Source organism: Hyperoodon ampullatus, assembly GCF_949752795.1.
Source record: "Hyperoodon ampullatus genome assembly, chromosome: 8".
In the NCBI taxonomy this organism is placed as follows: Eukaryota; Metazoa; Chordata; class Mammalia; order Artiodactyla; family Ziphiidae; genus Hyperoodon; species Hyperoodon ampullatus.
Genome location: NC_136921.1, coordinates 58,226,819 through 58,251,527, shown reverse-complemented (window position 1 = coordinate 58,251,527; position 24,709 = coordinate 58,226,819). Strand labels below are relative to the sequence as shown.

The following is a 24,709-nucleotide window of genomic DNA, read 5'->3' as shown; positions in this document are numbered from 1 at the left end:
TTCCTCTGCCCATTTTTTATTTTTTGTTATTGATTTGTATGAGTTATTTATATATTTTGGATATTAACCCCTTATCAGATATATTATTTGCAAGTATTTTCTCCCATTCCATAGGTTGCCTTTTCATTATGTTGATTGTTTCTTTTTTTTTCTTCTAAACTTTCCTTAATAGTCAATTCTTTTTTAAAATTAATTTATTTAGTTTTGGCTGCGTTGGGCCTCCATTGCTGCGCACGGGCTTTCTCTGGTTGAGGCACGCAGGGCTACTCTTCGTTGTGGTGCGCGGGCTTCTCATCGTGGTGGCTTCTCTTGTTGCGCAGCACTGGCTCTAGGCACGTGGGCTTCAGTAGTTGCAGCACGAGGGCTCAGTAGTTGTGGCTCGTGAGCTTAGTTGCTCCACAGAGTGTAGGATCTTCCTGGACCAGGGATCAAACCTGTGTCCCCTGCATTGGCAGGCAGATTCTTTACCACTGCGCCACCAGGGAAGTCCTGATTGTTTCTTTTGCTGTGCAGAAACTTTTTTGTTTGATGTAGTCCCCATTGATGATTTTTGCTTTTGTTGCTTGTGTTTTTGGTGTGATAAGCAGTCATTTCCAGGACCAGTGTAAAGGCGATTTTTCTCTATGTTTTCCTCTAGGGGTTTCAAATTTAAGGTCTTACATTTAAGTTGTAAAGAACAGAACTGCCTAAGTATTGAGGTAGAACATGACTGATGAATTTAACATTTATGAATGTAGAACTATATTGATAGGATGGCAAAGCAACTTTAACTTGAGAGACAACTCTTTTGAGTAGGGTTCTGAGTCTCTATTTAACCTCAACAGGAAGACTGGAATGATTAGAGGTGCTGCCATCACTGGTTAGAAGGTAATGCCCAGCATCTGTGACACACATTTCTAATCTCTGACACAGAGTATGCTAAAACAGAGTATAGTGCCCTATGTATTATACATATACTGTAAAACTAAAGGCTAAAAGGAAGAAAGTAATAAGTTTGAACATAAATTTGAACATAATAATAATTCAAATAATTCAAATAATTTGAATAATAATAATTCAAATAATATTATTCATAATAATAATTCAAATAATTCAAATAATTTGAACATAAACAGACAATAACTCTATAACAATAAATGACTTACAATAAAGTCCTCATTTAATCACGTAAAGTGGCTACCGTTTTCATTGTTTTTTTCTAATTTATGCTGACATTAAATTTGCTTACGGGGCATCTAAGTGTATGAATGCATCTTAGAAACAAAGATGTTTAAAAGGAGTTTGATCTTTACATATATGAAGCATGGTTAGATTATTTTTATTATCTTTCCTAGATTCTAGAACAAATAATATACTAAAGCATGTTGGACAAATAAGAAGGAAATAGACTCTTACTTAAGAGAAGCTTCCAGGCAGATGAAAAACATGTATGTAGGCAGTGAAACTCTTGGTTTTCACTGAAGTTATTCTGAGAGCATAAGCTGGTTATTTGATTATCAAGAAATAATTTTCTGGTTATAGGAATGTTTAGCTGTACTGTAGGCTTCTAAGATAGATGCAGATTATCTTTCTCTGAAATTCATTTAAAAATAAGATTTTTATCCTTCCCTCCACCCCTTTCCCCCTGGTAACCATAGGTTTGTTTTCTACATCTGTGCCTCTATCTGTGTTTTGTAAATAAGTTCATTTGTACCATTTGAGAGATTGGGATTGACATGTGCACACTACTATATGTAAAGTAGATAACTAATAAGAATCTACTGTATAGCACAGGGAACTCTGCTCAGTACTCTGTAATGACCTATATGGGAAAAGAATCTATAAAAAAAGTGGATATATGTATATGTATAAATGATTCACTTTGCTGTATACCTCGAATTAACACAACATTGTAAATCAAGTATATTCCAATTAAAAAAAAGGAATGACAAAAAAAATAATATTTTAACAGCAGGTGTTTTCCACTAATTTCAAATAAATTAGATAATTTAATATTCAAGAAGACTGAGGGAAAGAGAGAGATTTGGAATTGTCTAGATTTTCTGTACTGCACAGGCATCTGCTTTCTTTTCATATTGTTATCAGTAGAGGTGCTCAGGGTGAATTTTTTAACCATTAATCTACCAGAGGGCACTGCATTTGAACTTACATCGCTGTAGTAACTAAACTGAGACTAAGTAAAGTTGAAAACCATAAATACTAAAGTCTAATATGTTTCTTGTCTTGGTATTTAGATGAAGAACCTTTTCTAATTCTTGCTGATCATCATGAGATAAGGAAAATTAGCACTGATGGCTCCAACTACACACTTTTAAAACAGGTATGACATTTCCATGATGATTTCATAGTATTTAATACAGTCACTCTAGATATGCATTAAAGCTGTAGCAATACCTCATAATTAGAACTTCTGAAGCATGTATTCAGGGATCCATGCATGTATGCATATAAGATTGCCATAAACTTTGTTCTGTTTGAATTGTCCAGGTGATGCCTCCAACTTTTGACATCACACCATATCCAAGAAAGTAGAAGATGCAAACCATAGCTAATGCAAGGAAAAAACTCTCTTAAGAACAGCTAGACTAGGGAAGGTATAAAATTCTCTTTTAAGGTAGTTGTGCATTACCCAGATTGTCCCCCCAGCCCCACAACCCTTGGGATTTAAAAATAAACATCTTTTCCAGAACCTCAAGTTTCTGTTCTTAGAACTAAGGAATAATATGCGATTGATGATCCTTAGCCTTTAAAATTTGGAATTAGCTAGGGAGCAAAAGTACGATTATAATCCAGTCATGGTTAAAAGGTTATGAGGTGCGTATATTCAGCCTTACCCTTTTTATCCCTCAACCCACCTACTTCAAGAGAATCTGGGCTACTGATCCATTTTGACGCTTAAGTTCTGTTGTCAGAGTTTACTCATATATACTATCTGAGATGAAAGGAATGATTTCCATTTATGACAGGATGGAAATGTGAATTGCTTCCCTCAACGTTTTTTTTCCCTCCCAGTCTGCAGTGAAAGTAGCATAAAATCAAATCATTAAAACTAGACTGATGATTACATTGATTAGAGAAATCACAGTTAGTTTTAGCATATCTTTGATTGTCAGGAGAAGTAGCTTCTTTGCAAAGATGTGGCTTGTATCTGTCCTGCTGCAAATTTCTCTTTGCCCCAAACTGTGCAATAGTGACATGAATATGTGATAGCACTCTCTAGAACAAGTTTGCCAAAAATAAAGATATTTCTTGTTCTTGTAGTATGTTTATTCCAGCACTAGGCATTAGATGAAGAAGTCCATTCATGTGTTGATTTTTCAGCAACATAAAGAATACTTAACTAAAGATATTTTTCCACTCACTCCTGGGTACCTCCATTGCTATAGTTAGTTTCATTCATATTGCTTAAGAATTTAGTCTTACTTTAAACACAGATATTCATTAGCAAGTGTGATGTTTACTATTCCCCACAGAATTGGATTTTGCAGCTTCTCTCTAAGTCACAAATTGAAAATTAAAATTTCACATGAAAATCCAGATTTCTGGCTACTCATGAAAACATGGGAAGGTGTAGCATTGCTGGGTTCACATCCCTGAATGGACACAATCCAAACTGGGTAGCAGCTGCCACTGTGATTTATGCCCGTGCTCTCAATTCACCAGCATCCTCAAACTTTCCGTGTGCATACCACATGCATACTTGTCTTATTCAGGAATGTCTGTGAGGTTTAGATTTTTGCTCTTGAGTTTGGAGTGTGCCACCAATATCCACTGTTTCATACTGCCTCTTTCTCTAATTATGCACCTTAAGAGATTGGGTAAAATACAAAATATTTTCATGTTGTTTGTAAAAACTAAACAGGAGTCTATTTAAAATACAAGAATTAGATGACTATTTCTTTAAGAGATGAGTAATACCCATAGGGAGATAGTTTAAATTAACATAACTGCTTTAAAATGGAAAAGTGTTTGTTTCCCAAATGGTTTTCTGCATTAATTTATTTTTCCAGTGCAGTATAACTTTAAACATATATCAAACTTACAAAATATTGAAAATTATCTCTTTCTCTTAAGTATATTTCTCCATACCCTTTCTAAACCTTCCAAGTTAGGTGTGTAAGCTATTGATTTTCTTGTATAGTCTCTGGAAAAGGGGCATGTTTATTTTCTCTTTAATAAGTCTTTTGTTTTTGTTTTGCTTTCTTTTGTTTTTAGCATTTCTTCCTTTTAGACTGTACTATCTCAAAGTGAGAAAGTTTTCTTTTTAGAATACTCTATAAGCTCAGCTGAACCACAAATTTAACTAATATAGCAACAATATTTATGATCTTCATGAAAAAACTATAACAGACCTTCAGTGGTAGCTCCTTGCTTTATTTTCCAACTCTGTGGCTCAAGACATTTCTACTGCTATCCTTTTTTTTTTTTTTTTTTTTTTTTTTTTTGTCTTTCATGGCTAATACATTATCAGGGATTGTTCTTAAGGGACCAAAATGATTTTTATCTCCACGCATGATGTAAGTCTATTTCATACAGCCAAACCATTTTTTTTTTTTTTTTTTTTTTTTTTTTTTTTTTTTTTGTGGTACGCGGGCCTCTCACTGTTGTGGCCTCTCCCGTTGCGGAGCACAGGCCCCGGACGCGCAGGCTCAGCGGCCATGGCTCACGGGCCCAGCCGCTCCGCGGCATATGGGATCCTCCCAGACCGGGGCACGAACCCGTATCCCCTGCATCGGCAGGCGGACTCCCAACCACTGCGCCACCAGGGAGGCCCCAGCCAAACCATTTTAATGCTCACATTCTTATAGTGTTTTTTTCCTGGTGATATAACTTTAGATTATTTCCAATCACTAGTACATAAGTGGGGATGAATTTCAAACAGTTTCTTAGTGCAGTTTTTGGAAATAAGGAGGGAGTGAGGAAGATAAGGAAATGCACGAGGACCCTGAACACCTGTGTCTTTGGAGAGCATTTGTTAGTGGTGACCACTGAGTAAGGATGTAAATACCCAAGAAACTAAAGACAAGCCTTAAAGTTTTGCTTGTGGGCTGCTTGAAATATGTCATTTTTGTTAGGAAACCTATTTTTAACCACAATTTCATCATGGCATTACAGAAATTTTCAAGGAGTTCAAGGTGGTAAAAACCAATTTCTTCCTCAAAGATTTTGTCTACATATGCAGAGTAAAGTAGAACATAGCAGTAATTGTTTCTCCACATTTTCTTTCAGTCAAAAATAAATGAAAAGACAACATCCGTGCCTTAATTATTTGGGAATTCTGTGTGTAAATAATTAGGAAGAACAATTTATCCTAATATCTTAAATTTTATTCTCTTTATCGTATTTAGTAGCAATCTCATGAAGCTTTATAGCATAAAATTATAACAACTGGTAGAATGTTTTTACCCTATATATTCTAAAACATAGTTGTAGCTAAGACAGCTATAACTTAAATTTGTACAACACATTTAGAAAATGTACTTTAATAACGTGGATTTTAGAAATGAAAATTAATCAAGTAGCTTTCCAATATGTTATCAAATTCAATTCTAGCAGTGACTTTTATTCCAGTAAAATTGTATAAAGAAACAAAACACAATTTCCTAAATTAATCATCTTGAACCAAAGGGTACAAATCTTCAGCCACAGAAATAAAAGGAGCAAATAGGATTTTGATGAAACCAATTTTCAGCTCTGAAACCACTGGGATGACTCTAGTTTTTAGACACTATTTTGACCATGCCCTTGGCTGTTTTAATGTTCCTTGCATATGATTCTGTAGAGAGAGAGCTTTACACTCTTTTCTGAAGGGATTAAGGGTAAAGCTGTAGAAAAATGACCAGTTTGGCTGGAAAGATATGTCAGAATTCAGAGCTTCAATTTCTCTGCATTCACGGCTTTAATTTATTGCAGTTGACTTGCTAAATTTGGAATTGGATTTTCATTATCTAAATTGATTATTGTAGAGAAGGGAATAGGATAATTCTGCCATGACTGGGGATTGTGGGTGAATCTTTGCTAAGGTCAGAGACAAGTTTCTCTCCAACCTTTTCCCTATAAAGCTCTAATATACCATCTGAATTGCCAGGCCATCACAGAGCCCTAACCCATTTACCTTATTCTTCCAGTGAAAAAAGCACTTGAACAGAAAGAATATTGTAGACTACTTTTTTTTTTTTTTTTTTTTTTTCAGTACGCGGGTCTCTCACTGTTGTGGCCTCTCCTGTTGCGGAGCACAGGCTCCGGACGCGCAGGCTCAGCGGCCATGGCTCATGGGCCCAGCCGCTCCGCGGCATGTGGGATCTTCCTGGACCGGGGCACGAACCCGTGTGTCCCCTGCCTCAGCAGGCAGACTGTCAACCACTGCGCCACCAGGGAAGCCCTGTAGACTACTATTGAAATGAATTTATTAAACCCTCTACAGAACTTGGAATGCATTCAGTTTATATATTAGAACCTTGATTGTGCATAGATGACTTCTTAGATATGAATGCTTACATGTATTTAATTAAGTAGCTCTCCAGTTATTAGGGTGTGAATGAATAATTAATGAATCTTTTGAATCTGAGACTGAATATTAGTTGCATTTTTTTAGCATTTATAATCATTATTCTTGCTTAGTGATGCTGTCAGTAAGACTTATACTTGCATTTATTCATCTGGACATAGTGGGGTTAAGTGATTGCAGGTTAACTTTATAATCTAGAGCTGAAGAAAAGTAGATTGCTCCTTTTAAGCCAAATAAAAGCATAAGATTTGAACCTATGATTTTAACACCATCACTGCTAGAATTTAGCCTGGCTAAGAAAAGAAAAAATCAGTATTTGCAAGAACCTTCTCTGAGTTGTTGCAAATAGTGATACATAGGTCATCCTTAGTCTTGGAGATCATTGGAAAGAAATAAAATCTGGACAGCACTAATTTAGCTTTGGCATGAATTTTATTAAAAAAATTATGTATCTCTGATTCAGTGTTATTATAAAATTTTGAATTCTGAGTATAGATGTGGAAACAGAACTCAGAATTGGGAACAACCATCCCTCCCCAAAGCAAACCAAAGCAAACCACAAAACAAACAAACAAACAAACAAAACTATCTCCTTGAAGATGCTAATCCTTACTTATAGGACTATAAGTACTCTTAAGCGACCCCTAAAACAATTTGAGACAACAACTTTAGGGTGAATATTGATGTAAAAAGCTTACATCAGATACAGAGATATGACAGAGATCTCTGGGGCTTTGCCAAGTGTCTATGGTGTCAATTATTTTTTAGCACGAGTTTATATGTTAATAAAATATTCAACTCTTAAAGCAAGTTAACGCAATTGAAATCTTGATCCAAGTTTTGTTAGTCCATGGGGGTAGTAAATCTATAAGCAGTAACAATAGTCAGAATTAAACCAATCCCTAAGCAATCATTTGGAAAACTCAACAGCTAAGAAAATTCTCAGATCCTGATGTACAATCCTCAAACCAAATCACTGAAACAGTGGAACTGCCAAACCAAAGAGCTGTAGTATCCAGAAACCCATCAGCTGAATTCATGTTCAGTTTTGTTACCTGCTAAAAAATGCATTAATTGTGAGTCAGAAGGGAGGGGTTTCCTCACATTTCTACCATGTGGAATAAAAAGATGTTGACTACCTAGTTCCTCTTTGGTCAAATACTCACCTAAGATTTTAACTTTTAAATTCTAATATGGCACTGTATTGCCTAATGGGCTACTTGAAGCATGAGAAAAAAAGAGAATGTTGCTATGTTGTTGAGACAAAGGCTTTTGGGGAAAGTAAAATTTTTAAACCTTCTTTTCTGACTTTCATCAGATATCTATCAAGAGCTCATCTTAAATTATTGGGGGTCGTCTACCTTTCCAATTTAGATGTATACTCATAATGGCATCAAATTTATATTTAATATTAACTTAAAGTGAGACTCTTTTCCTTTATCTCTCTAAAAGCAATTTTTTCCACGTTACTGGCTATTTACTTAAACCATTAGCTATAAACATTCCAAAATTTTTCCTACTTGGAAAATATTTTCAAATACAATAAATTATGTAACATCTTAAGTGTATGGTATAGAAAAAATGTAAATATATAATACTTCTATAAAGAATTGGTATTCTCACAAATGCTATTTATTGTAAAACTGTAACTACTTAGATTCAAAGGGAAATACTGATTCTTATGAACTCCTTAATCATTTTAAAACAATTTCTATTAACTATTATTCCAACATACTCTTTTTTATTTTTAGGGATTAAACAATATTATTGGTATAGACTTTGATTACAGAGAAGAATTTATCTATTGGATTGATTCTAGTCGACCCAATGGCAGTCGCATAAACAGAATGTGTTTAAATGGAAGTGATATTAAGGTAAGTACATATTACAATGATGGGATTATTCAATATTTTATTTGTGTGGTTGAATTGAATAGAAAATGTTACTTGATGGTAATGATGCAACTCATAGAATGTATTAGGTTGGTTTGAATTTCATGTTTGTATAGTGTAGGTTAATATGTACTTTAAATATGAAATTGGAGGTTTTTATCCTTATGTTTCATTATAACACTATTACTTGCAATAAGGTAAAAATCAAATTGAATAAATAAAATTTGAAACCTATTCACAACCCTAGAAAATGTGATGTATGCTTAAGGCTTGAATGATTAGTGCCTGAGATTCGATTGTGTTGATTTATATAAAAGAAAATGCTGAGCCTGAGAATTTGTAGTTGAAAAAAATAATTATTAGACTGTAGATTGAACTTATAGCACTATTAAAATTAACTTGGTATAGATGGAATTAGTTGAATGCATTTGTGTAAAATCATGAATGTTCTGAGTAGGCAGCATCATAATTAAACACGTGTCACATTATAGATATGAACTACTTGGCACCATTTCTATGCTAACTTAAGTTTTAAAATAAAATTATTTGCACTGTATATATGTAGTAAAATGTATTATAAAGAAGTTCAAATTCAAGTAGATAGAACTCAATTACTTTAACTTTTTTTGTAGCCGTCTATAATATTGTATGGAAAGCTTTGGTGGAAGCAATCAGTTTTGAAAATATTAATGAAACCTTGTAATGTATATATATATATAATGCCAAAACAATCAGTAGGTTGGGTACAGGGAGTTCAGAATAACTGCTATTGGTTATTTTATATGCAGCATATTTGTGCATACAAAGCCTATATCCTTATTATATTTGATATTGACATAGGTTACAATTGAGCACAGCAGTTGAATGAGTATATTTTTACTTCCCTTTGGTTGGGTGAAATACTTAATGTATGTTCTTGCTTGTATTTTTTTCTCTCTTTGTAGTAGGTAATTTAAATAGGGCAGGAACAGTTGGGGGAGTGGTGAATGCTATTGGTATCTCCCCAAGAACCTGTTATTAATAAATAATATCAATAAATTTTTGTGCTTGTGTGTCTCTGCCTGTGATAGAATTTTTGCCCAAAATTTTGAGAGGAGAAGGAAACTCTAATGAAAATGTGATAAACAACTGTGTAACCATCCAAGAGCCTTTTATTTTGGTGTTTCTTTCTTAAACTTTTATAGAATTTCTAGGGGTCTGATTACATATTGGGTAATTTCTCATAAACAAGTAAGTAATTTTATTAGGTAAATTGTTCTGTTTTGTGCTTATCTAAATTCCATTTCAAATGTTTAAATACAATTCTGTATCTCTGAAAAAAATCAAGAAGCAATTGCTTAGTTCTTATTCTAGGCATTTACACTGTTAACTTTTTAAATTCCTATTTTGTTAGGTAGTGCATAACACAGCTGTCCCCAGTGCACTTGCTGTCGATTGGATTGGAAAAAACCTCTATTGGTCTGACACAGAAAAAAGGATCATTGAAGTATCCAAACTCAATGGCTTATACCCTACTATACTGGTTAGCAAAAGGCTGAAGTTTCCCAGGGACCTGTCTTTAGATCCTCGTGCTGGGTTTGTAACAAACATTGAAAATCTTAAATTAAAGATTAAGACTGTGGATTATGTCCAATGTGGTAAATCCTGGTCTATAGATTTTAACATGGGAACCCATGAAAAGTGTAAATGTGTAGAAATTTTTATTGAGAAATCGAAAAGAGAAATGTGACTATAATAGGGATTTCCCTAGTGGTCCAGTGGTTAAGACTTCACCTTCCATTGCAGGGGGTGCAGGTTTGATCCCTGGTTGGGGAGCTGAGATCCCACATGCCTCATGACCAAAAAACCAAAACATAAAACAGAAGCAGTATTGTAACAAATTCAATAAGTACTTTAAAAATTGTCCACATCAAAAAAACTTAAAAAAAAAATAAAAAAAGAAATGTGACTATCACAAATTTTTTTAAGAAAAAAATTAAAGTGATGGGATTTTAGAGCAAGTATTTTTTTAAGGTTTTAAACATAACTCTTTTTCTAACTAATCAATAAATGTATTGTTGAAATGAATAGAACATACAGATTTATCCGAATTCTAATGTGTTTAAATCTTGGAGGAAAGACAGGCAAAGCACAAACTCTTGGATCCTGTTTTGTAGTATTTGTAGTGGTCATGAATAGAGATGATGTAATTCCTGGACCACTTTAGAGCAGGAGACTTAAATAGCATCCATGAATAATAAATAACAGGGTGCATTATCTATGCATTCAGAGGGAAAAGCATAGGGGGAATATCGGGAAAGATTCATATTAGAGTTGGGTTTCATTTGCATTTCTCTGTGCGAATGAAGAACAAGTCATCATAAGGATCAAGGACATCTGGCTGGATATCTCAGATGAGGGATGAACACACATTTAGGTGTCAAAAGCTGTTTGCTAAAGTTCTATAGATTATGACCATTATCGTTCACTTTCAATTATGTTGTTTCGGTAGGTAGAGAAGGCATGTCTTTCTTTTTTTTTTTTTACACTACAGTTTGAGTGATTACATACTCCAAAATGATCTCTGTAGAAGTTCAACCTATTGAACATGTTTGTTCAATTTGCTTTTTAAAAATAGGAGGGCTTCCCTGGTGGCGCAGTGGTTGAGAGTCCGCCTGCCGATGCAGGGGACACGGGTTCGTGCCCCGGTCTGGGAGGATCCCACATGCTGCGGAGCGGCTGGGCCCGTGAGCCATGGCTGCTGGGCCTGTGCATCCAGAGCCTGTGCTCCGCAACGGGAGAGGCCACAACAGTGAGAGGCCCACATACCGAAAAAAAAAACAAAAACAAAAACAAAAAAAAATAAAAATAGGAAACATTTACAGTAACAAGTATTATGCTAACTCTAGTGCTCTAAATTTTCTGCTGTCTAAATTAATTTCCCATAAAGTGTTTTACCAAATCACTGTTTTATCATACCATATGCAATAATTAGATTTTGCTTCTTGTTAATATATTGTATCTCTGATTTTTGATCTCATGTTTATAATTGGCAAAGTGATCATATCATAGTAATGCATGGAACTTGATTTTAAATATTAATTTGGGTAAAAGCAGTACCTAATAGTAGAAAACTTGTACTGTAAATACTACTCTGTTTCCAAGGTAATGGTGCAAGTTTTAAATTTTTGCAATATAATTATGTAACTATTTTGTTACCTTTTAAAATATTTTCTTTACCATAGTAACAGAAGAGTGTCAATTCTATTTTAACTGAAACAGAGTTACAAGAGCGTCTGTTTCTATAGATGTTTCAAGAAATAATGGCCAGATATACTAAATTTGGCTATCATCATTATTCATTCATAAGAATATGAATGTTTGAGTCCTTTGGTATTTTATCAGAAGATATTTATTTTAGTGTGTCCATTGTCCTTTTCTTCAAAATCGGTATGGCTGTCTTAGCTTCTCATCCAATAATTTTCAAGATGCTTCATTTTCCAAAGGAAAGAAACATTATCTGTTAATAATAACAGTATTATGGAATTTCCTAGTTATAAAGCAAAAACTGTATGCTAGCATAGTGAACACAGCTGAATCTAGCTTTAAGTTTTATTTCTCCCACATTATGGTTATTATCCCATAAACTGATAGCAGTCTTAAGTTATCGCCAACATAAACCCATTCACCAGAAGTGTCAATTTAAACAATGAAGTACTAAATTATTGTAGATATTATGGAAGACTCCTTTGATTTAGTTTTTAAATAATATTTGTGTTTTGATATGGAATGGCACATTATAACCCAAGAAACATAAAAATTAGATGTTTTTATGAAACAATTAAAGCCACATAGCAGATAAACAGATTCCAACAGATAAAATTTAATGACACCTTTTTGTTCATACTGTTTTCCTAGTTCCCCAGAGTGAGACAATAGGGCGACTTCGATTTTAGCTTTTATGAGATGAGCTTCAGAGTGAAAATGCCATAGCTGTCTAAAATATTGTACAATCTTGCTTCAAAAATGGCAGCTCAAATTGTAAGATTATTTAATAAAAATGCAATTGAACCTTTCTATGTCAGATTGCCATTGTGATTTGCATATGTTTTGAATATGCCAATACTACTGACCCCTCTTTCCTTGAGAAGGTGATTTCTGTCGCGATATTTAGTGAGGAATAGGGTAAGGATTATTTAAGGGAAAATAAAGATCATTGGAGTATCTAATGCAGTAAAGCGACTAAACATTTAGAAGGTAGCTTGGGGGTCCTTTCTTATAATGGTAGTATGCTAGTTGTCACAGAACCAATTTAGATATGCTGGTTAGTAAGAATGGTAAAGAAGATACAAGTAGACAGATCATTTTCCTGGCTATTTAAGTTCAGCTGAAATCCAATGATCCCAATCATTCTGTTATTGATTGGGAATCAATGTGCTAAATCAATGTAAATAAATTAAAATTTATTTAATCATAAATTTTAGGTAATTAATATCATTTACATTTAAGATTTATAAAAGTCATTTATACAGAAGAGACATAGATAAAGATGCATTTTAAAGTAGAATAGAAAATATAATGTTAAAACTGTGCTGAGCATAATTTTATCTTTAAGATGTCACTTCAGCATAACAAGAAACCATTATGATAGACATTAAAGTAAATGTATGATATGACTGTTTAACAGAAAATAAATTCATCTGCTCATTCATTTATTCAGCTCATATTTCTCTAGCATCTAGTGTATATCTGGCACTGTTCTAGGTATAATATAAAAATAAAAGGCACAACCCTTGTCTCCAAGTATTTCACAGTCCAGTGAGTAGGCAGATAAACAAATAATTATCATATAATACAATAACTCATGAAGTGGAGAAAACAGAAAATGTTTCTATCTCAAATGGGGTCAGTGAAATCTTCCTGGACAAGACTGGTGAAGTAAGAATTAGCCGGGTTATATGGTACATTTCAGAGCAGAAGTCATTTCAGGCAAAAAGAAGAAGCTTTATGGGAAAGCAAAAACACATAGGAGAGCAAGGCATATCCAAGGAACTGAAAATAAGTCATACGAAGGGAGCAAATTAAGTATATAAAATTGCAGAACTTTGATACCGGTTCACTTTACAGAGTAAAAAAGAGCTAGGAATAAATCAGAATTTAATACAACACAACAACAACAAAACAAACCTTATGAGGCTTAATGGCTTGGGCAAACAGGTAAATAGAAAAATGATTTCCTCAGAATATGGGGAACAGAGGAAAAGGGGCAGATATAAGAAAGGGGAAGGACCTACTGGGATTGGGGGGTCCCATATTATAATAATAATAATGATAATGATCAATATCACTTCTATAGCATTTTATGAATTAGAAAACTATCTCTGTGCTTTATCACTTTAGATGCTTGTACTGTTTACTCAGAGTCTCTAAAAAAGATATGAGTATTTTTATTATTATACTTTTAGTACAAGTAAGAACATTCAGCCTCAAAGCAGCTAAGTGACTTTCTCAGGATCATTTAGGTACTGTAATACAATATTAAACTGGGGATTTAATCCAGTTTCCAAATTTTGGTCAGCTCTTTTCCCTATTACATGTATCACATTAGAGTTTCCAGTAACAAAGTTATCTTGGGTTGTGAGCAGGTTTTCCAAGAGCCATCCAAACACGGCATAAGAAAAAAAAATACTTTTTCCATTTTAACAATTTGCCTTTTTATAAAAGTTTAAGTTACTACAGATAATATGAGTTTTTTGGGAAATAAAGAGAACTGACTAATCATTATAAGCATGCGTTTTTTTTCCTAACATCTTTATTGGAGTATAATTGCTTTACAGTGTTGTGTTAGTTTCTGCTGTATAACAAAGTGAATCAGCTATATGCATGCCTTATTTTTAAAACATTTTTATTTATTTTCCTTTTCTAGTAGTCTATTAGCAATCTCACAAGAAAATAATACTGGATTCTGTTTTGACTTTGAAATACCTTTAATGAGAGTATGTCGAAGGACACTTTATATACTCAGAATCTCTATCAACTATTGTTAATATGGATATTGGAAATGCAAATACATTTGGAAAAGACACATTTTGTGCTTCTATATCTTGGCTGATGCTATTCTTACGTTCAACAATGCCCCTGTGCTTTTCCTCCAGTTAAAATAACTTCTTATTTTTTCAACAACAGCAAAAAATATCACTTCCTCTGTGAAAGTTCCCCAGTTGCATCTCAGTAGCCACCACATATTGAACATGTAACATTACGTGACTATTATTGGTGTAAGTGTTTCTCTCTCCATCTAGAAAGTGAATTCCTGTAACAGAAAGGCCATGACTTAATTACTGCTTGTGCCTAACATAGAAACTGTTAAATTTACTGTTGAAGGTAATAATAAATAGGCTACTGGATATACACAAACCATAGGATTGTAGTTTGCAGGGGCACTGCACGTTGCATCTATGCAGAAACCAATTTATTGGTATGTAAACAACCTGCATGTTTCAAAGAGAAGAGTCATAACAAAGGGAACCTTTGTTGTGAGGGGATGAAAATCGTATAAGGAAAGAAAACTCAGTTTTTTATTGCTGTGGGGAAAAACAGAAATATTTCATTAAGCTAACCAGTCACATTAAAAATCCCCACCTTTTTCCTACCAATTTTTAAGCGTATAATCCCATATTTAGGCAAAAACACACAGAGAATGAACATTAAAAATTAATTTTATAATTCAAAATCAGAAATAATTCCAACTGGAAGAAATTTCTCTAAATATGTTCCCTGAATTCAGAAAAAAAAAAGTGAAAACTGATAGCAGACTTCTATTTTAGTTTGTTTTAAAGAAATATAATGTATCAGATTCAACTATAAAAGACATTCTCAGGAATCACAAAAGCCTGTTGTTATGGTTACAAGAAGACATTCTTTTATATGTTTACTCTTGGTTATAACTTACAGAATAGCTATTATTTGGAGCTGAGATTTTTCGTATGTGATCTTAGGTAAATATTACATATTATATGGGTGAAATTTAAGACTCTCCTTTTGACATTTTCACTGAACTTTTCATTTTTCAGCTTTAATTATTTACAACAAATTTTGTACTTGGATAATATTTGGCAGGTTGCATTTTAGATGTTAAAATGACCAGAATGTCTAGTATGGGCTTTTTGAGAAACTTAAATGTATAGTAATGAGGCTTAAGTATGGAAAAAGAAATGAAATTTAGTCATCGCAAGTTAGCTACCCATAAGGAGAGATGCACAGTAATTACTGTGCTTATGAAGGCTTATTTATACTGAGTACAGTTAAACTATGCTTTCCTTCAATACAGTAAAACATTTTTATAATATTCTTCTAATTGATGGGTACTTAAATAGGCAAATCAGGTAATAACACACATGATAAAATCCAGGCAAATCATGTAATAACATACATGCAATCCAGATGCAATAAGTAATTTATTAGACAGTTATCACTAAACCAATATGAATGCATATATTTTGTAGCTAGTGCAAGTAAAATAATAATAGTTAATATTTGCTGAATACTTAACTACATGTTCATAAATGTTCCAAGTTTGTTCCCTGTGTTCTCTCTTTTAATCCTTACAGGAACTCTGTGAGTAGAAACTATTATTATCACTTTTGAACATATGAGTAAATCCAGGCTCAGGGGAGGCTAACTAAAGTGCCAAGTTCACATGGGTGGACCTGGAATATGAACCCAAGTGACATGTTTTTAGGCCTTTTTTGCTTTTAACACTCTACATAGTGTTGCTTAGGAAAAAAAAAAGCTAGACAACACCATTAATGGAATATGAATTTTATCTTAAATATAAAAAAATACATTTAAAAAAAGCTAGTCTATAAATCTAGAGACCTGAGCCCTTGTTCCAGCTTTATCACTATCATAACAGACTAGGACAAAGCTCATAATATTTTATGGTCTCAGTTTGTCAGTGAAATGAAGGCCTGAAACTACATGATCTTCAAGACCTGTTGCAGCATTAAAATCTTTAAGTTATACTTTATTCTAAATTCTGAAAGAGATAAAAGATCATTGTTATCAAGAAATTTATAAGGTAGTTATGAAGATAAGATTTTTCATGCTTTTTTCCATCTGGGTAAAATTGCCATTCCTTCTTTTGTACCTCCATGGTAAAGTAATTTTATCATAATATGCTTTAATTTTTTCATGTGTTTTACATTCACCTCTATTGTATTCACTGAGAGATCTTTGATGGCAAAAATCATATCTGTTTACCTGTGTGTTCCCAGTACTAAGCAATGTGTGACACATATTATAGCCTCAGTGAATCATTGTTTCAAGATATGTTTTGCAATCCACTTAAGCACAGCTTTGGGGTTTATCAGAGATGTTCCACCAACTGATTTATCGAGTTAGGTTCTCTGATTCTGAAGCCTGAGAACCTACATCATTACTGCTTTGTGGGTTCCTATGTGCATGATATATGTGTTGTTCAGTTATACATGTGATAAAGAAATTCTGTAGACTGGAAGGGGCTAAAGCACAGTTTCCTAAAGTGTGTTTCTGTGAACTGCTCTAGGAAAATAAATGTAGTTACCCCAAACTATGTAATAAAAAGGATATTTTAGCTCCCTCTTAGAGAGTCATTATATCATATAGCGTATTAAAAGCTCTGAAAAATCCTATAATTAACAAGATGATGCTTACTTTGCTTAACAAACCACTTCTCAAATATATATAATCTCGTAACCTACCTTGAAAAACATGAACTGACGCAAATCAGAGAAGAATTTGTGGAGAACACGGGACAATACGAATTACATCTGAATCATAATATCTGTATAATTGAAGAGGCAGGAGCAAGGCAAATGATACGATAAAAGCAAAAAAGTGAAAATGTAGGACTATAAATACTCCAGCTAGACCTCAGTTCATAAATTTCAATAGTGGGAAGTAAATTGGAAAAGTCTGTGTCTAATAATGAAGAATTTGAGTGTCAGGGTGAGGATTTCAGGCCTCAAACTCTCAGTGAACTTATTGGGAGTGATGTAACAGATGTTGGACTCCATGAAATATGCTCTTCCTCTTCTTCGTGGTATCTTGGTTCAAGATGATGATAAGATTAGCCAAATAAAATGTTCAGAATACAAAGAAAAGATATTTGCTATTACATGGAGCTCAGATCATTTGAAATTCATAATTTACTTAATGACCTCAAAAACATCACTATTCACCTCTAAGAATCTGCAGTACTTTGTTAATAGTACTGCAGATTTAATGGAGGAAATTATTTTTCACTTTTGGAATTCACTTAATTTTATATGATTTTAATTAACTTAAATTTAAAGAGTCACAATTGGCTAGTGGCTACCACACTGAACAATGAACATTCAAGAAAATATAATGTACTTCTCCATAATTCATTCTGAATTTTTCATAGGTAAAATACAAAAGAAAAAACATATTTAGATAGTTTTATTCCTCTGACATTATAGATACATTTTGAAGGTTTACCTCTTTAGTTTTGGGCATCTATTATTTTTTAACACTTGCAGAAATGTTATATACATATGAGTTGTATACTAAAGGAAACATATGTTTAAAATTATATGGATATTTCAAAGTGTGCTACATGTTTTAAAAAAAAAGCATAAGAAAAGTTTGCATTGAAGTATGCTTCTTACAAGCTGCAATTTAGAGAGATACAAGAATTAATTTGGGAATAGCTAAGCAAATAAGAGAAATACTGTAAGATGTTTTACTCCCTGAGTGTTTGTAAACAACGTGGCTATTGATTTTCTTTTCTAGGTATTTGTATTGGATTGACTGCTGTGAGTATCCTCACATTGGACGTGTTGGAATGGATGGAACCAATCAGAGTGTTGTCATAGAAACCAAGATTTCTAGACCTATGGCACTAACAATAGATTATGTCAACCATAGACTCTACTGGGCTGATGAAAATCATATTGAATTTAGCAACATGGATGGATCTCACAGACACAAAGGTTGGTCCCATAGCACAAATGATTCAGTATTTCACCAGTGCATAAAATATTCATTTAGGAAAAAAAAATATATATATATATATTTATTTATTTATTTTATATACTTTCATCAAATACATTTCTTAATTTAAGATTACATTATTATATTCCTTTGTGACAACATTGGTAAATAAGAATTAGATATATTTATTCAGAACTTCTATAGTCATACATAAAAATCACTTTGACATTGTCAATATTTTCTCTAATTGTACTTTTCTAAATAGTTTTTATAGTAAATGAATGATATTTTTATAAGTTAATATATACGTATATCCTAATTGAACTGAAACAATATTTGCTTATAAAAATAAGGTCATTATTGCAATCTGATAGGTTTCTTTTTTTAAATACTAACGGGAAGTATAATTCTTTAAAGACAGTGAAGTAATATTTAAAACTTATCAGTTAGACTACATACATGATTAAATTTATTGTTATCTAATCAACAACATCAACAAAAAGTAACATGAAAAACAGCTTTCAAATTAGAGTAACGTTTAGGAAATTATTTGAATATAAATTCTATAGGTACTTTATTTTTCTATTTTTTATAACTGAGTAGATTATAAGACTCTAAATATAAAACAAATGAAGGAAGAAATTTGATATGAGGGAGGTAATGCTAGAATTAGGGATGGGCAAAAAGTCTTAGAGGAAAACATAGCTGAGGATGAGGGAATTAACAAGAGCAAAGGAGAAGGACATAATAAAAAAGAATGGGATCCAGGTGAAGATGACATGAATATAACAGAAACCACAAACAATTCATGAACACTCAAAATATTTTAGATGCAGGTAGCTTTTTAAAGATTAGATTTTTCCCAGAATGAAGAAGAGGAACAAATTTTTATTGATCTGTAGTGACCTAATGTCACCTTTGTTATTAGGTGTTTTCATCTTCAAATATCTTGTAAAGTACTGAGAGTACTGTAAAGTTTCACTGAGAGATCCCAAATAAAGCCATACATTTGTATGGCTTAGCTTAAGAGATTGCTTTCTTCTCTGGCAGTAAGCTTAGATCAAAACCCCTGGAAGAAGGAAAGAGGTGAAATGGCAAGGAAGAGAGAATTATTGATAATTTAATCCTGTCAGGTGGAACCCTTCAAATGTATGCCAGTGTAGAGAAGAATGAAGCCACTGAATTTTAAAAAATTAAAAACTAGCAGTGGGAAGGGGCAAGTGGAATTAGGGGATAAAGAGGTACAAACTCCTATGTATAAAATAAAACAGCTACAAGGATATATTTTTACAGCACAGGGAATATAGTCAAAATTTTATAACAATTTTAAATGGAGTATAATCTATTAAACTATTGAATCACTGTGTTGTACACCTGAAACTAACATAATATTGTAAATCAAGTATACCTAAATAAAAATAAATTTAAAAAATAAATAATAAAGGAGGTATACATCACTGAAGTCACATCACTCCATAACTCTGCCCAAGTTTCTCTCAGTTGTTGTTTAAATAAATATGTCTTTCTAACTAAAAATGCCAACAGAAAGCTTTTAGAGGTGCTTTTTTAAGGGTGGGAACATTGAAGTATAACAAGTGTCGGATGAGTCACTTATTTAGGTGTTGGCATTCCAGTTATAGAGATAAACTCATCAGGATGCAATTGGAATGAAGAGTTATTTAAAGATCACTTTAGGGTTTTAATTACAGCAAAAGCAATATTGACAAATCAAAATTACACTTAGCATTCAGCAGTTATATCTCCTTTGACGAATCAATAATGAAATGTTCTGCAACTTTTGTAGATGATATAATTGAGTTTTATTGTAGCAATCAGTATTTTCCCCACATAACCATTTTTAGCATGTATTTTTAGCATGCTAAGTTGTTGTGAATGTATTACTTTGTGCTAAGATTTCACTGTACAATAAAATTTAAACAATTTTTGGTTAGATAGGTGAATATTTAAAATATATTCTAGCATCAAATATTTGCCTATTTTTGTTTGAGCCTTTTGTTTGAATAACAAAAACTAGTTAAAAATGTCTATTAGAAACTATTGATTCCATCCCCTCCCCATTATTTTAAAATTATGTCAGATATGTGGATGACTAATGCTTTGAAAACTTAATACAAAATTAAATGCATGTAAATGAAGTGTCTTTCAATCACAGTACTGGTGATGACTTTAGTTAGATGGACATAGATAGCAAGGAGAAGTGAAACTAAATTTACTGAAGAGTAAAATATTTGGCTGAAAGATATTCAGGTATGATGTTATTAACATTTAAAAATCTGATTTTTGAAAATACTTTGAGGCTCAAGAGGGGAGAAAAGGAAAGTAAAAGAGTTCCTGCCTTCAGAAATATTTTCTCCTGAAGGCTTTTTCAGAAAGACTAATGAAAAATTCACTAAGTGTCTTATTAGGCATCTGCCAATATCTGAATTCAAGCCAGTAATTACCTGGTAGTTACTAATGAGCTACTAACTGTACACAGCCTGAGTTATGCCAATTTCACAACCAATGAAAAAAGAGTCATTCATTTGCGACGTCTGTAAAGAGGAATAGGATTTTTCTACTCCTTGCATTGTCCCCATAAAGACATAAAAAAACTGTGGTTTTCTAGTTACATATTTGGAGGTGGAAAATGAGACTTTTATAACATTAGTAACTTTTGTCCACTGACGTCTCTTCTCTCTTAACCAGACTAGTATTATTGTTCTCATTTATTCTTTTTATTAAAACTAGAGCCAGAGCTCATCAAAAGAATGGGATAAGCCAGTCATGACACAGTAATCTGAGAGTATAAAGGGTGTATGAAAATTTCAGAATTACGTTTTTCTTTTAATAAGTCAAAGTTTAATGAGAAAAACTAAACCATGAGTATCACTTTACAGTTTAGAAGGTTTTTTCCCCCAAACATGTTGTGGTTTAAACCATACAGCATTTCCATAAATGAAGCATTATTTTATTACTTGCCCAGCCTAAGAATTTCTAAAAGTTCTGAATTCTGTGCCCTAAACGATAGATCAGATTACCTCTGAGGGACATATAACTGGCAATTTGCTTGAGAATTTACATCCGTCTTTCTCTGCTACCTCTTCTACCCCAACCCACCTTCTTAACAAGTCCAAGCACTACATCGTAAAATTTAAAAAAAAGAGAATTAGTCAATTGCTATCTTGGGAACATTTAGGTGCAATCTTAGTTACATGAATCTTTCTCTAATGCCTGTGTATATTATTCTACTGGTTTTTACTCCAATAATTATATAATAATATGATATAATAATACTGTAGAATAGTATGCGTACTACTGGATAACTGAGAGAGACAGTTAAATCACAGTTTCATTGTTCATTTTTTAAATTTCTCTGATTTCTTTTTTTTAGATCTGCCCATTCATTCCTTCATTCATTCAACAAACATTTACTGTTGTCTTTTTCTGTGCCATGCATTATGTGAGGCCCTGGGGTTACAAAGCTGAATAAGTCCCTGCCTTCAAAGCACCTATAGTTTAGTGGGGGGAAGAGACTGATATGAAGGTAAAAATATGAATTAGATTGGTGTTAGCGGTATATGTACAGTATTGCCAAAATGCAGACTGGATTAGGGAAGTGTTTGGTGAAGTGATGGGATCTTTGAAAAATCTGAAAGATGTAGGACAAGCTCTCCATATGAGGAAATGAAGGAAGGATTCATCACACAGAGGGAATAGCGTGTGCAAAAATGTAATAGAGTCTTAAAACAGTATGGGGTTTACACAATTTGTAAACTGCAAGTTGTGTAAGAGGAAGATAATGACACTAGATGAACAAGGGCAAATTGAGGCCAGATTGTGGCAGGTCTTGTATGTTAAGTAATTTGGAATTTATCCTATAGGTCATAGGGAGACATTGATGGCATTTAGTTGATAGAGTGCTATTATTAGATTTGACAACAGCATGGAAAATGAAAGACCCTGGAAGGGCAACCAATTTAGAGGCTGTTAAAATATTTTAGGAGAAAACACTTGAAGTGATTATAGCTGTGGGAATGGGGATAAAGTGTTACATTCAATAGTTATTTAGCAGAATAAAGAGGAAGGATCTGTAAACTTAAAACAGCAGAAATCTTGGTGGTTGAGCTGCAAATATTGTGAATGATTTATATTATTATCTACTTAGCCAGGGGGAAATAACTCACAGTTTGGGTAACTTATGAATTTCAAATATATTTGTACATTTTTTAAAGAAATAAAAAGTACCAAACTAAACATAGCTTAGAGATCCTTCTTGAAAAGCTTGGTGAGAGGTACATTTATTTAACAAAAGGGTCAACATCAAAGAAATTCTAAGGATATGGTTAAAAATTCTTTATCATATATTTCCCTAAAAAGCCTTTCTGAATACCTGATAATTTACCTAGAAGAAAGATTGCAAATGGATGAATCTCTCTCCTCCTACTATTCCTTGAGATATAAAATAGGTCCAGTGAGAAACTTGGCATTTCAAAGTGTTCTCCAGATTGAAATGCTCAGTTTTTAAGTTTAAATCTGTCTTTATACAGAAACAGAATGATTCTAAATATATTCTAAACACAATGATTCTAAATAATAATATTCTTCTTGTAGGCCTATATTTTTGGGACTGATTTCTTACCACCCCCAAACCACAATCCTCCTCAGAGAATTTTAGGCTTTGATGTTGGATAAGAAGTTCTAAAACTTTGTTGGAGCACAAATCTTTGAGTAAAAGGATCTTCTCAGACTGGAGAAAGAAAACCCTTAGCATCTTAAAAGAACCTTGGGGAACCTAAGGATGAGGGTGGGTTGGGGTGGGATCCACTGTTAGAAAGCTTTTTCACCCTGAAATGTATGTGTAGCTTCACTGGGTCTCAGTTGCCTCATCCATAGAAATAAAGGTATTGGAAAAAATGGCATCAAAGGGGAATTCCAGAACTAAAATTCTAAGTCTCCCAGTTAGGTGGATCACTTTAGAATTTTTGCCAAATCCCAAAGTTTTAATTTCAGGTTAGTCTCCAATTTAAGCCTGTGAGGGGTTGAAAATCTGTAATAAACAGATTTATTTCCTTAATTAAAATCTCAAATAGCCTATCCAGTCCTCAGTTCTCCCTGATTATTACTGCAAAAGTTATTAATATCTTTTAAAGTTGAGTACTTGTGAACTTACCAAATCAATAAGAGAGAAGAAAACATATGTTCTTGAGCATGATGTTGTATTAGATGTTTTTCTTGTATGATTTATTATTATTATTGGCTTTCAGTGGAAATTTTCTTAGCTTAATACTGTGGTTCCAAGAAGTGGAACCATCCCCTTATAAATGCATACTTTTATTAGAAGCCTACTGTGTTCAAGAAACTGCTTGATGCAATACATGCTTTTTTAGCCATTCCATCAGTGAACACTATGAGATGTGTCATTAAAGCCATTTTGCAACAAGGAAATAAGTTTAAAGAGATTAAATAATTCGTCCAAAGTCAAATAGCTCATAGTTAGAATCTGAACCCAGATCTAACTGGTTCCAAAGCCTGTTCCATTCTCCACAAGGCCCCCTTGTTTTTGAAAAGATGACTAACTGAAGATTTTCTGTCTGCTTGTTATAGTTTCTAATAGCAACAGTTATAGCATAAACACACACCTATATATATAAAGGTATATCCATACTTGAATTTTTTCAGATTAATGTAAATAGTAGACATAGATAAATTGCAAAATATATGAGAAATAAACAAAAACTTAACCCATTAGAATATAATTACTGTAAATAAGAGAGTATATTCTCATTAAATCCAGGTTTTTTTGTGTGTGTGTTTATTTGAAGGTGTGACGAGAACAATCATGTTGCTTAAAAATGTACACCTTCCTTTAGTGGGACATTTCGATATTTCTGTTTGCTCTTTCCAAACTAACTTTATCTCCTGCCTATGGGAAAACTTCTAATCTTATTTGAAAATTTATGTCACAGAATTCCTGAAATTTGAACACAGCAAAGATCCTTTGTCATTAATTTTATGCATCCTGAAAGTATAGCCTTCTCTAATGAAATGTTTATAAAATAGGTTACATTTTATAGACATTTCTGAGAAAAATTTCAGCCCTAACTCTGCATATCTTCCTTAACTTAGAGATTTTGTTTTCCATTTAAAGAAAAGAAAATTAAATACCATAAAATTATATTTAGATCACAATTTCATTCTGACTGCTTGTTCAAAGCACATAAATTCAGATTTATTTTTCCTCATTTTTTTGTGAATTGCCATTGAACTTGAGATAGAGAGGTAGTTTTTTGACAGAAAGACTGAAAATACTGTGTAAACTGTAATAACAAAAGGG

At 33.0% G+C, this 24,709-nt stretch overlaps 1 protein-coding gene across 1 annotated transcript in view; it reads left to right on the top strand.

Annotated features, from left to right (window-relative positions):
• LRP1B (LDL receptor related protein 1B) overlaps positions 1-24,709 on the top strand; it is a gene marked incomplete at both ends in the record, with an annotated part of 1,860,945 nt that overhangs the window by 1,616,191 nt on the left and 220,045 nt on the right. The window contains 4 exons of the mRNA XM_079710778.1: positions 2,235-2,320; positions 8,260-8,382; positions 9,794-9,975; positions 18,175-18,374. Coding sequence (XP_079566904.1) covers positions 2,235-2,320; positions 8,260-8,382; positions 9,794-9,975; positions 18,175-18,374 — 591 coding nt within the window. The remainder of the gene's footprint in view (positions 1-2,234; positions 2,321-8,259; positions 8,383-9,793; positions 9,976-18,174; positions 18,375-24,709) is intronic.